Raw genomic sequence first — 12,268 nt, forward strand, 5'->3', positions numbered from 1 at the left:
GTGATTTGTAAAGAAAGAAAAATTTTCAATTTACGGATAATATTATTTAATGAAAGATTATATGATTGAAAATGGAATAGAAAAAAATAAAATTTAATTTAATCGGAGTCAGACGGGGCTTAGCCAAACATATTACAAGAGAGTACTTAAAAGCTATTTTATAATTACTTAAAAGTTATTTTGAAGCTGAAAATTGTGCCCATGGCCAGTTTTGTTGCCCGCCAGTTTTTACCAGTCAATAGAATTATTGCTCCCCGAATGCGACCCTTTTATAAAGCAGAGTAGAATCTGAGATCGATTCGAATAATCAATCTTCTTCTCAATTTCTAAAGCTGAAATGGCTGAGCCCGTAGTCTCCATTACACTTGAAACTATTCGCGATCTACTTGTTGAAGAAGTTAAATTATATTCTGGAGTGAAGTCCCAAGTCGAGCAAATCCAGCAACAGCTTCAACTGATGAGGTCTTTCTTGAAAGATGCAGATGCAAACCAGGATGCAGATGAACGTCTCCGCAATTGGGTTGCAGAAGTTCGAGAAGCAGCTTATGATATAGAGGATAATATTCTCCTATTTGTTGCTGCCAAAATTGCAGCCAGAAGGTACGGAAATTCGAGAAACTTGTTCAAAAAAATGGGTTGTTTTTTTAGAGAAATTATTACAACTTTTAAGGTGGGTCATGAGATCTCAGATATTAAGAACAAGATAATTAATCTCACTACGAGTTTACATACTTTTGGAATAAAACCCATAAATAATCATGGAGAAAATCCGGGTTCTGGTGATGCAAGGATTCGGGATCTGACTCGGTCTTATTCCCACGTTGTTGAGGAAGATTTTGTGGGATTACAGGGAGATGTTAAAATGTTGGTTACACATTTGATTGACGAACAAAAGGATAGGGTTATTTCAATTTATGGAATGGGGGGTTTGGGGAAGACAACAATTGCTAGAAAAGTGTATAGCAATAGAGATGTAAGGCGCCATTTTGATGGATTTGCTTGGACTTGTGTGTCTCGGCAATGGGACAAAAAGGATATTTTACAAGGGATTTTGATAAAATTGATTCCAGAGAAAAGGGATGAGATTTTGGATATGAGGGATGAGGAGTTGGTTAAGGCACTGCATGATGTGCAGCTGAAGAAGAAATGTCTGGTTGTTCTCGATGATATTTGGTCGATTCAAGCTTGGGATAGCCTTAAACCAGCTTTTCCGAATACGAGGAATGGTGCAGGTAGCAAAATATTGCTCACAACTCGGAATGGAGAAGTTGCTTCTCACGTGTATCCGAGTGGATTTCGTTATGAACCCAGGTGTTTAAGCAGCGAGGAGAGTTGGGAATTGCTGAGGAAGAAGGCATTTCCGAGAAGACAAGATATTCCCGGTAATTTGTATTTTTATTTTTCCTTTGTAGGTAGTTGTTTGTCGTATTTGTTTAGAACTTTGAATGATATTGTTGGTGTTTTTAACCCTTTTATCAACTTTACAATTGGGATGCATATCTTTGTAACGACTACTCTTAAGTTCCACAAGGGATTATTAGCATATTGGGCACCCTTGAATCAAGGGTGAGTGTTGCTCAAAGTGCTAACCTCTCAAGCTAATATTTAAGTTAGAGATGTCGAACTCAATAAGATGCTATGAACCCTTGAATCAAGGGTGAGTTTTATTCAAAGTGCCAAGCTCTCAAGCTAATATTTAACTCATTGATGTCGAACTCAATAAAGTAGTTATGATCCACCTATCTTTTCAGAATTGATATCTGACTGCTTATTTTTCAAATTGAGTCACTTCTTGGACCATTTAGCTTTCTCTACGTTGCTCCTGTCCATGCAAGGGCTAGGACTACGTTTGGAAGGCTATCTACTCGTATACCTTCGTTACAAGCACACTGGATATAGCTCATCCTTCAAATTAGCTTGTAAGGATGGGGTGTTGAATGTGTTGATATGTCCTCAAGTTGAACCTCAATTTGTGACGTGGGAATCAATAGAGTTGTTACACTAGTCTTATGTTTAACAATAGCTCAAGTTCAGTTAAACTAATAAGGATTGTGTTTAATTTCAGTGTCGGTTCAGTTTTATTGATTTACTGCTGCAGACTGTACTCCTAATGTTTGGATACAATATCTGCTAGCTTTTCCCAAGTTTTATCATCTTTAATCTTTAAATTGCTCAGAGTTGCTTTTAAGAACAACGGAATATCTAACTTTCCTCTATCGGGGAATCTACTTGTCTTCCATTAGTTACGTATTTGGTTTACCTTGTATGCTTATTTCAAACATTTGGTTCTCTAATTTGCTTTCATCCTTAGCATTCTGCTGTAAGGAGGGGTTGGCAGCTTGACTCCCATTATTAGAAGCAGGCCACCTTTGATTGAGTAGGATAGTCACATCTCGTGGATATATAATAAAGATGAAGAAACTGATTTTGTTTTTCTTACTTTGTAGAATATGCAATTGAACCCGAGATGGAGACATTAGGAAAGGAGATGGTTGCACGGTGTTGTGGTTTGCCACTAGCCATTTTGGTGCTTGGTGGACTTCTTGTAAGAAAACACAGCGTTAGAGATTGGCAAACAGTATACGAAAACATCAATTGGTATTTGACTCGGGGCAGAGGTCATGGACAACAGCAAGCAGTAAATGATGTTTTAGCGTTCAGTTATCATGACCTTCCGTATCAGTTCAAGCAATGCTTTCTTTTTCTGGCCAATTTTCCGGAGGATTTTGAGATAGAAGCGGAGAAATTGTACCAATTCTGGCTAGCCGAAGGCATCATATCACAGGAAGAACGAGCTGAAGAAGAAACAATGATGGATGTAGCTGAACGCTACTTGGCTGAACTGGCGCAAAGGTGCATGGTCCAAGTCAACGTGAAAGAAACAGCTGGTGGTTTCAAAAACTGTCGTCTTCACGATCTTATGAGGGATCTTTGTTTGTCTAAAGCAAAAGACGAAAACTTCACCAAAGTTGTTGATTTTAGACGTGATAAGAAACCGATGGATTCATTGTCATTGAACTGTAGACTTCGAAGAATTTCCATTTATTTGGATTCCAATGTTACGCAGGACGCTGTTACTTGTAGTGAAAATAGTCACATCAGGTCAGCATTCTTTTACGCTAATGATTGTAGGGAAGATGTTTTGCAACAAATGAAATTCCATCTCAGTAGCTTGAAATTGCTCAGAGTTCTATATCTTCAAGGATTTCAATCTGCCGATGAGTTGCCTAAATCGATTGGAGGCTTGATCCACTTGAAGCACCTGAGTTTGAGCTATTCTCAATTCAAGAAGTTGCCGTCATCATTAAGCAAATTGGTGTACTTGCAAACACTCGATTTGGAAGTCGATAATTCATTGCAAATCCCAAATATCATCTATAGAATGGAAAGATTACGACATCTTTATCTTCCTAAAAGCTTTCATACTGAAGATGGTTCAAAATTAAGGCTGGACGGATTAAGTGAGCTAGAGACTTTAGTTAACTTCAATACAAGCTTATGCGATGTGAAAGATCTAGATACACTGACTAATCTTCGGAAACTAAGAGCGTCAATAAAGGATAAACTTGATGACCTGCCAAACATCCTCAAATACATAAGCTTCACGAAGAATCATCTTAGAAGGTCGTCCCTTTCCATTTCTTGTCCACAGTTCTGCTCAGATGCCGAGTTAAGTCTTTTGAGGACATTGCTTGGGTGTCATCGTCTTTACAAGTTATCCATAGAGGGGCGTATTGGTAAGTTACCGGAATTTTACCACTTCTCATCAAGCATTGCTAAAATAGCCTTCAAGGCATCTTCACTCGAGGAAGATCCCATGGCAACACTAGAAAAGCTACCAAAATTAAGTAGCTTAACATTATACAGCTCGACTTTTGTGGGAGAAGAAATGGCATGCACGGTTAAGGGGTTTCCGAAACTTCTGTATCTGAAACTGTGGGGTTTATCGAACTTGAAGAGATGGAGGATTGATGCAGGAGCCATGCCAAAACTCTCTCGTCTGGTGATTGCTCGTTGTGAAAATTTGGAAATGCTCCCTGATGGGCTTAAATTCATCACTACACTGCAAAAACTGAATATTCGGTGGATGTCAGACGATTTTAAGGATCGACTTAGAGCAGTTGATGGTGATGAAGGCGACGATCTTTACAAAGTTCGACATGTACCTGATATCAAACTTGATTGAATTCTCTCTCTTTTCTGTATTATTACAAATGCCCCTTGTTGTCACTCTCTATTGTCAAACAATGTCTTTCACTTGAATTTCGAGTGTTGTGTTGAATTTCGGTCTGTTCATGTCCTGTGTTGTACCAACTTCAAGTTTATATTATTTTTCATTTGAACTTACATGTACCTTTGTGGTTCTCTTCTTCAGATTTGGAAGAAAATTATTTGAAATATTGAAAATTTAGGAATCTTCTCATTTTAGTTTCTTATTGATATTTATATACGTATAAATGATGCAAGTAATAACTATTTTATAACTTACATTCACAAGTTAATAATCATAAAGGTGATATTTATTAAGCCCTTGTTTAGTTTTGTTAAAAATTAGATTTTTAATAAATCTCGATAAAATTTAATGAAATGTGGATTGAAAAGTTGATAAAAGTCGTGGGTTTATAAAATGTATAGTTAAAAATGAGTTTAGAAGAATGGGGACTAATGAATTAGTATTCATGCAAAGTAATGTTAGGTTTAATTATAATTAGCTATTCTTTGACAAAAATAAAGTTAAAAAAGTCAAAAAGTTATTTGGGAGGTTGTATTAGTCACTTACGAGTCCTTGAGTTCGTTTATAGAACAATGAGAAAAAGTAGTTGAAATAATGCAAACTGGCCGTCCTTTCAGTGCTTGAGCGCCACCTTGAAGAAATCAACAAAACCTCTGCTACCTACTTGGCGCTCTAGCGACGGTGTTATCCAGTAAAAATCTATTTCGCGATTTAAACAGCCTTTTCCAGCTATCATTTTCATATTTCTATCAGAATCTGCGCACTATAGCTTGAAGTGATGGTAACTTGTTCATCCCTACTCAAGCTTTCCATATGAAAACATTGTTCTAAAAGGGTAATTTGTGCAATGAACACTATTAATATCCAGGATTGTCCCGTGCAGCTCTGGACTTGTTCACAGTAGTACGACTTTATCAACACTTAGGGTCTGTTTGATTATAATGATGAAATTGAATTGAAAACGAATTCTAGGAAATTGAATTGCCTAGAAATTATTTTCCTGAAAATTGTAAATTATTATATTTGATTGGTATAATTTTTCACATAAAAAATGTTGAAATAAACGTGTTTTTGGTGCTCATTTGGCTTTGTTTTAAATGAAAATTGTCAATTAAAAGGATGAATTTTATTAGAATTGAGGATGAAATTTGTTTTCATTGCCAACAAAAAAAAATCAAGAAAATCATCTATCTTTTGGTAGTCGTTTAACTTTGTTTTATATGGAAAATTTCAATTAAAGGGAAATATTTTTTTTACAATAATTCTTAAAATTTGTTTCCATTGCCAAAAAAAAAAAATCAAAAAAAAAATCTCTATAGTGCCTGGAAAACGAATTCTCACCAATATAGTGAGAATTCGAATTCAAGAAAAAGATGGAAAATGATGACGCCAGCGGCTAAAGGTGGAAAACGAATTTTTTGAAAATTTTTGTCAATGAAACAAGCCAAAAGTGGAAGTTGGAATTCTTTTTCCATTTTCCCTAGAAAATATAGGGCTATCAAACATGCCCTTACAGAAATAAGGTCTCGAAATGCATCACATGCCTTGGGCAATATTGCAACCTAAATAGAAGCATGAAAGAGAGGGAGAGATAACAGATGGTTATTTTTCTTGGATAACACCGTCGCTAAAGCGCCAGGTAGGCGGTGAAATAGATTTTTCGCGAAAATGATTAACGTAGGATTTATTATAATAGTAAGACGAAGCATCAAACAACCACAAGATGATTAACATAGAAGGTGAAACGTATTCGAGCCCCTTAAGATGAGAAATATCAAATAACCATAATACGTTGCTCAGACCATCACCAAAATCAACATGATTAATGTTCCTAAATCAAAATAACTCAGAATAGATATAATTACTGAGTAAATATCACTAAGCATATTTTGTTGTCTTAATGAGACCATTCAATTGAAAAAAAAAAAAAAAGGATAATTCATCCATGAAGCTTAAATAATTCATTAAAAAATGTACAATTTTGATAGTATCGAAGCGAGTAACATAAACATAAATTAACAATAAAGGCATAAAGAATAGTGTATCTTATGTTGCGGCCACCAGTCATTGTACAAAACACATGATATTACAGCTCTATTATAGGAAATAACGAAAAGAGAACAGATTTGCTTATGAATGAGCTTATTTAGGAATGTAAGATTTTTATAAAGTAGAATTGATCTCCTTCCCAATGGGCAGAATAATTTTTTTTTACTGTTAACGTGGTAAAAGAACCATAGTTGAGAACTATAACTAAAGTTCTCTTGCTACGTCAAATATGGAAAGTTTTTATCTCTCCTACTGAGAATGGAGATCAAGATTGTTGTAAAAAGACTAGAATAGAGAAAACTGTGAAAGAGCAAAGTGAAAATATGTTTGTTTTAAATTTTACACAAGTTGCACAATACATTTCCTTTTTATTTAATCAGAGGCATATAAAAGGAAATTTATTTACGCAAAATTTTATTTCATTTTGGATATTTGCATATCCAAAATTAAATATCTAGGCTAAAAAAATATTCGAGTCTAAAATTTATTTTTACTTTAGTCCCTTAACATATCAAAATTATCAAAAGATGCTCAAATTGAGTCCTTAGCATCCATTGATCATTCTCATCATTGCATAAACTTTAATTAGTGACTTTCTTATCTTAAAAATTGTGTTTCCCGCAATTTATAACTTACTCCCTAAACTTTAGACTTATTATATTAAAGCCCAATATTAGGTTTAAGCTCTTGAAGCCCACTTTTCTCATTACGAATCGTCATTACAACATTCTCAAGACTTCAAATTATGGATCTTAAAAGTTTTTCATGATTTTCTTTGCAGTCAGTAAAACTTTTTAGAAATTTGTAAAGTGTCCGAAACTCGACTTTTCGCAAATAATAATTTCTAGATATTATTATTTAAACTGCAATAGTAGATATCACCTAAAGGGTTTTATTTATTTATTTATTTTGCAGTAAAGTCCCTAGTAAAACTGAAAAGTTACTAATAGACCTTAACTTCGTAATCACCCATAAATGCCATATATCATATTTTCGTTTCGTCGAAACAACTTGAAATTTTTTGAAAACAACAGTGTAAATCTAAAGAGAAGGTTACATCTAAAAAAAATTAAAAAAAATAAGATTTCCCTTAAAAGTTTCAAGGGAGCTTATGCCAATTTAATTTTCTGATTGGGCTTCAAAAGGAACAATCTTTATTGATAATGGTGGCTCTTTTAAGTTAGTTCTTTCTCCCCGCTATAGCTTGGAAGACACTTTTAGACGAACATGATTTGTTTTAGATAATTACAAATATTCTATGCAATGAACCAATTAACTTTTTTTTTCCTTCTAAATATAAATATCTAATAGGTCCTAAATAAGATTTTTTAAACAACATTAGATGTAAAAACGTAATTATTCTATGAAATTGGATTATCTCGTGGTTACTACTCACTACATAAGAAATCAGACTTCATTATTTTTCTAAATTGAAATTTATAGATTATTATAAAATTGGAGATATATGTGACTTTTTTTTGATGAAAAGTAAGGAAAAAAAAGACTTTTTTGTTAAGTTTATAATATGAAGATAGTATGGGCTCTTCAATGAAAAAGTAATAAAGAATGTAACTTTTTGATGTATATATATTTCAACCATGCTACACATATATTAGGTTATCTTTAACGATGTCCACCCTCCTCACATGGAGGTCCAAAGTGAGTCCCCCTCCATATGAGAGGGGTGAATATTGTTATGGACACTACATTATATATAAGTAGTATATTCCTATGTATTTCAGCCATGACACAATTCTCAATATTTTAAATTATATTTTGCAGGTGCATATATCATTTTTCTCCTACTATGCATTCCATAAAGTGTCCTATAAGGTGGGAAAATGCGAGTCCTAAGCTTGAAGCTCGAGCTAAAAGCCTTGTATATGGGAAATGCGTAGAGGAAGACCGTCAATCCTTTTCCAAACACCTAATAAACCTCCAAGTGGCACTGTCCAAGAAGATTTGCTCTTTACCCAATAAACCTCCAAGTGGCCTGAGAAATAGTGGACTGTCCTACTCCAAAAGAAGCTCCAAAGGAAACTTGGGATTAGCCACAAACTGATCTTCTCAATGAAACATCAACTCGCTTCTCAACACTAAAGAGCCTTCCCCCAACATTGATGAGAGTCGAAGGCAGTCTGGAAATAGATCTTCTCTTATAAGAGAACGGATGTACTCAAAAGTTTTCTTTGATACTTTAAAGAAATATTTTAATCTTTCTTCCTCTCTCGAGGTTCATTTGAACATTCAAATAACAAAATAAGATAACAAAGACACAATTTAATGGAGAAATCAAAGGCTACAAATCTACAATCAAATGGAAGGAATAACAGATTCAATCATAGGCTAATTTTCTGTGGTTATCAAGAGTCAAAGAAAACGTGCATATACAAACAATAAATAAGATCAAGAAATGTACATTAAAAAGATTAACTTGCTGAAAAATGCACCAAGAAAAGGGAAATGCACTATTGTGGGAGAGCTCTTACGCCAGAAAATATCCCACCTAGTGTGATGTAACAATGAATTGTTTTATGTCATATATATAATAAGATTCTATATTTCTATTTACGTATTTTTACTTAAGGCTATTTAAGTAAATAAAGATAATGTTTAAAATTTTGGTGTAACTAACAAAATTTGTAGTGGTAATTATCCTTATCTAATTTATTCAATCTCAAGCCTTATCAATTATTCATAGGTCCCCCAATTTTCACCCAAGATTACCCTTCTATCATCCAATCTAGTCAAAACGTAAAACCTCCTATTAAAGCCCTAAACATAATTTGTTCTGGCTATCATTTTCATATTTCCATCAGAATTTGCGTCCCTCGGCTCGAAGTGATGGGAAATTGTTCTTCCCTACCGATCGCTTTCCACATAAAAGCATTGTGTAAAAAGGATAATTTATGCAATGCACATGCTATAAATATCCATGATTGTCTCATGTAGCTCGGGACATGTTCAACTGCAATGAATACTGCTATCTCCCAAGAAGATAGACTTCCATCATGATGATGTTCTCCAAATTCTTTTCTTGCACATGGATCCTATCTTACAAGTACAAAGGATTTGAATGCTATTAGTCTTGCACATTGTTCCTAATATATTGGGCCAGCATTGGATGAGTTGTGTCTTTGCTTGTAACACACACATGCTGCTCTCCATGGTATATTTTCGATAAAATTTAATGAAATGTGGATTGAAAAGTTGATAAAAGTCGTGGGTTTATAAAATGTATAGTTAAAAATGAGTTTAGAAGAATGGGGACTAATGATTTAGTATTCATGCAAAGTAATGTTAGGTTTAATTATAATTAGCTATTCTTTGACAAAAATAAAGTTAAAAAAGTCAAAGAGTTATTTGGGAGGTTGTATTAGTCACTTACGAGTCCTTGAGTTCGTGTATAGAACAATGAGAAAAAGTAGTTGGAATAATGCTAACTGGCCGTCCTTTCGGTGCTTGAGAGCCACCTTGAAGAAATCAACAAAACCTCTGCTACCTACCTGGCGCTCTAGCGACGGTGTTATCTAGTAAAAATCTATTTCGCGATTTAAACAGCCTTTTCCAGCTGTCATTTTCATATTTCTATCAGAATCTGCGCACTATAGCTTGAAGTGATGGTAACTTGTTCATCCCTACTCAAGCTTTCCATATGAAAACATTGTTCTAAAAGGGTAATTTGTGCAACGAACACTATTAATATCCAGGATTGTCCCGTGCAGCTCTGGACTTGTTCACAGTAGTACGACTTTATCAACACTTAGGGTCCGTTTGATTGTAAAGATGAAATTGAATTGAAAACGAATTCCAGGAAATTGAATTGCCTAGAAATTGTTTTCCTGAAAATTATAAATTATTATGTTTGATTGGTATAATTTTCCTCATGAAAAATGTTGAAATAAACGTGTTTTTGGTGTTCGTTTAATTTTGTTTTATATGAAAATTGTCAATTAAAAGGATGGATTTCACTAGTATTGAGGATGAAATTTGTTTCCATTGCCAACAAAAAAAATCAAGAAAATCATCTATCTTTTGGTATTCGTTTGACTTTGTTTTATATGAAAAATTACAATTAAAGGGAAATATATTTTTACAATAATTCTTAAAATTTGTTTCCATTAAAAAAATAATAATAAAATAAAAAATAATAAAAAAAATCTCTACAGTGCCTGGAAAATGAATTCTCACCAATATAGTGAGAATTTGAATTCAAGAAAAAGATTGAAAACGCTGACGCCAACGGCTATAGGTGGAAAACGAATTTTTTGAAAAATTTTGTCAATGAAACAGGCTAAAAGTGAAAGTTGGAATTCTTTTTCCATTTTCCCTAGAAAATATAGGGCTATCAAACATGCCCGTACAGAAATAAGGTCTCGAAATGCATCACATGTCTTGGGCAATATTGCAACCTAAATAGAAGCATGAAAGAGAGAGAGAGATAACAGGTGGTTATTTTTCTTGGATAACACTGACGCTAAAGCGCTAGGCGGTGAAATTGATTTTTCGCGAAAATGATTAACGTAGGATTTATTATAATAGTAAGATGAAACATCAAACAACCACAAGATGATTAACATAGAAGGTGAAACGTATTCGAGCCCTTTAAGATGAGAAATATCAAATAACCATAATACGTTGCTCAGACCATCACCAAAATCAACATGATTAAGGTTCCTAAATCAAAATAACTCATAATAGATATAATTACTGATTATATATCACTAAGCATATTTTATTGTCTTAATAAGAACATTCAAATGGAAAAAAAAAAAAAAAAAAAAAAAACATTAAAAAATGTACAATTTTGATAGTATCGAAGCGAGTAACATAAACATAAATTAACAATACAGGCATAAAGAATAGTGTATCTTATGTTGCCGTCACCAGTCATTGTACAAAACACATGATATTACAGCTCTATTATAGGAAATAACGAAAAGAGAACAGATTTGCTTATGAATGAGCTTATTTAGGAATGTAAGATTTTTATAAAGTAGAATTGATCTCCTATTCCAATGGGCAGAATATTTTTTTTTTTTTTACTGTTAACGTGGTAAAAGAACCATAGTTGAGAACCATAACTAAGGTTCTCTTGCTACGTCAAATATGGAAAGTTTTTATCCCTCCTACTGAGAATGGAGATCAAGATTGTTGTAAAAAGACTAGAATAGAGAAAACTGTGAAAGAGCAAAGTGAAAATATGTTTGTTTTAAATTTTACACAAGTTGCACAATACATTTCCTTTTTATTTAATCAGAGGCATATAAAAGGAAATTTATTTACGCAAAATTTTATTTCATTTTGGATATTTGCATATCCAAAATTAAATATCTAGGCTAAAAAAATATTCGAGTCTAAAATTTATTTTTACTTTAGTCCCTTAACATGTCAAAATAATCAAAAGATGCTCAAATTGAGTCCTTAGCATCCATTGATCATTCTCATCATTGCATAAACTTTAATTAGTGACTTTCTTATCGTAAAAATTGAGTTTCCCGCAATTTATAACTTAGTCCCTAAACTTTAAACTTATTATATTAAAGCCCAATATTAGGTTTAAGCTCTTGAAGCCGACTTTTCTCATTACGAGTCGTCATTACAACATTCTCAAGACTTCAAATTATGGATCTTAAAAGTTTTTCATGGTTTTCTTTGCAGTCTGTAAAACTTTTTAGAAATTTGTAAAGTGTCCGAAACTCGACTTTTCGCAAATAATAATTTCTAGATATTATTATTTAAACTGCAATAGTAGATATCACCTAAAGGATTTTATTTATTTATTTATTTTGCAGTAAAGTCCCTAGTAAAACTGAAAAGTTACTAATAGACCTTAACTTCGTAATCACCCATAAATGCCATATATCATATTTTCGTTTCGTCGAAACAGCTTGAAATTTTTTGAAAACAACAGTGTAAATCTAAAGAGAAGGTTACATCTGAAAAAAAATTAAAAAAAATAAGATTTCCCTTAAAAGTTTCAAG

The 12,268-nt window shown here is 33.3% G+C and overlaps 1 protein-coding gene across 1 annotated transcript; it reads left to right on the forward strand.

Moving 5' to 3' along the window:
• Positions 1 to 210: 210 nt before the first annotated feature.
• On the forward strand, positions 211 to 4,353 carry LOC111384667 (putative disease resistance protein At1g50180). Its single transcript, XM_023008982.1, has 2 exons — positions 211 to 1,382; positions 2,448 to 4,353. Exons 1-2 carry the CDS (start codon positions 338 to 340, stop codon positions 4,184 to 4,186), a joined length of 2,784 nt encoding a protein of 927 aa, XP_022864750.1. The 5' UTR covers positions 211 to 337; the 3' UTR covers positions 4,187 to 4,353.
• Positions 4,354 to 12,268: the final 7,915 nt, after the last annotated feature.

This window comes from Olea europaea, unplaced genomic scaffold (genome assembly GCF_002742605.1).
Source record: "Olea europaea var. sylvestris unplaced genomic scaffold, O_europaea_v1 scaffold2969, whole genome shotgun sequence".
NCBI classification, from domain to species: domain Eukaryota; kingdom Viridiplantae; phylum Streptophyta; class Magnoliopsida; order Lamiales; family Oleaceae; genus Olea; species Olea europaea.

Excerpts from the sequence above, each read along its gene's own strand:
- LOC111384667 (XM_023008982.1), top strand. The coding sequence starts at position 338 with ATGGCTGAGCCCGTAGTCTCCATTACACTTGAAACTATTCGCGATCTA. Across the intron at positions 1,383-2,447 it reads GAGAAGACAAGATATTCCCG|AATATGCAATTGAACCCGAG; the intron begins GTAATTTGTATT and ends CTTACTTTGTAG.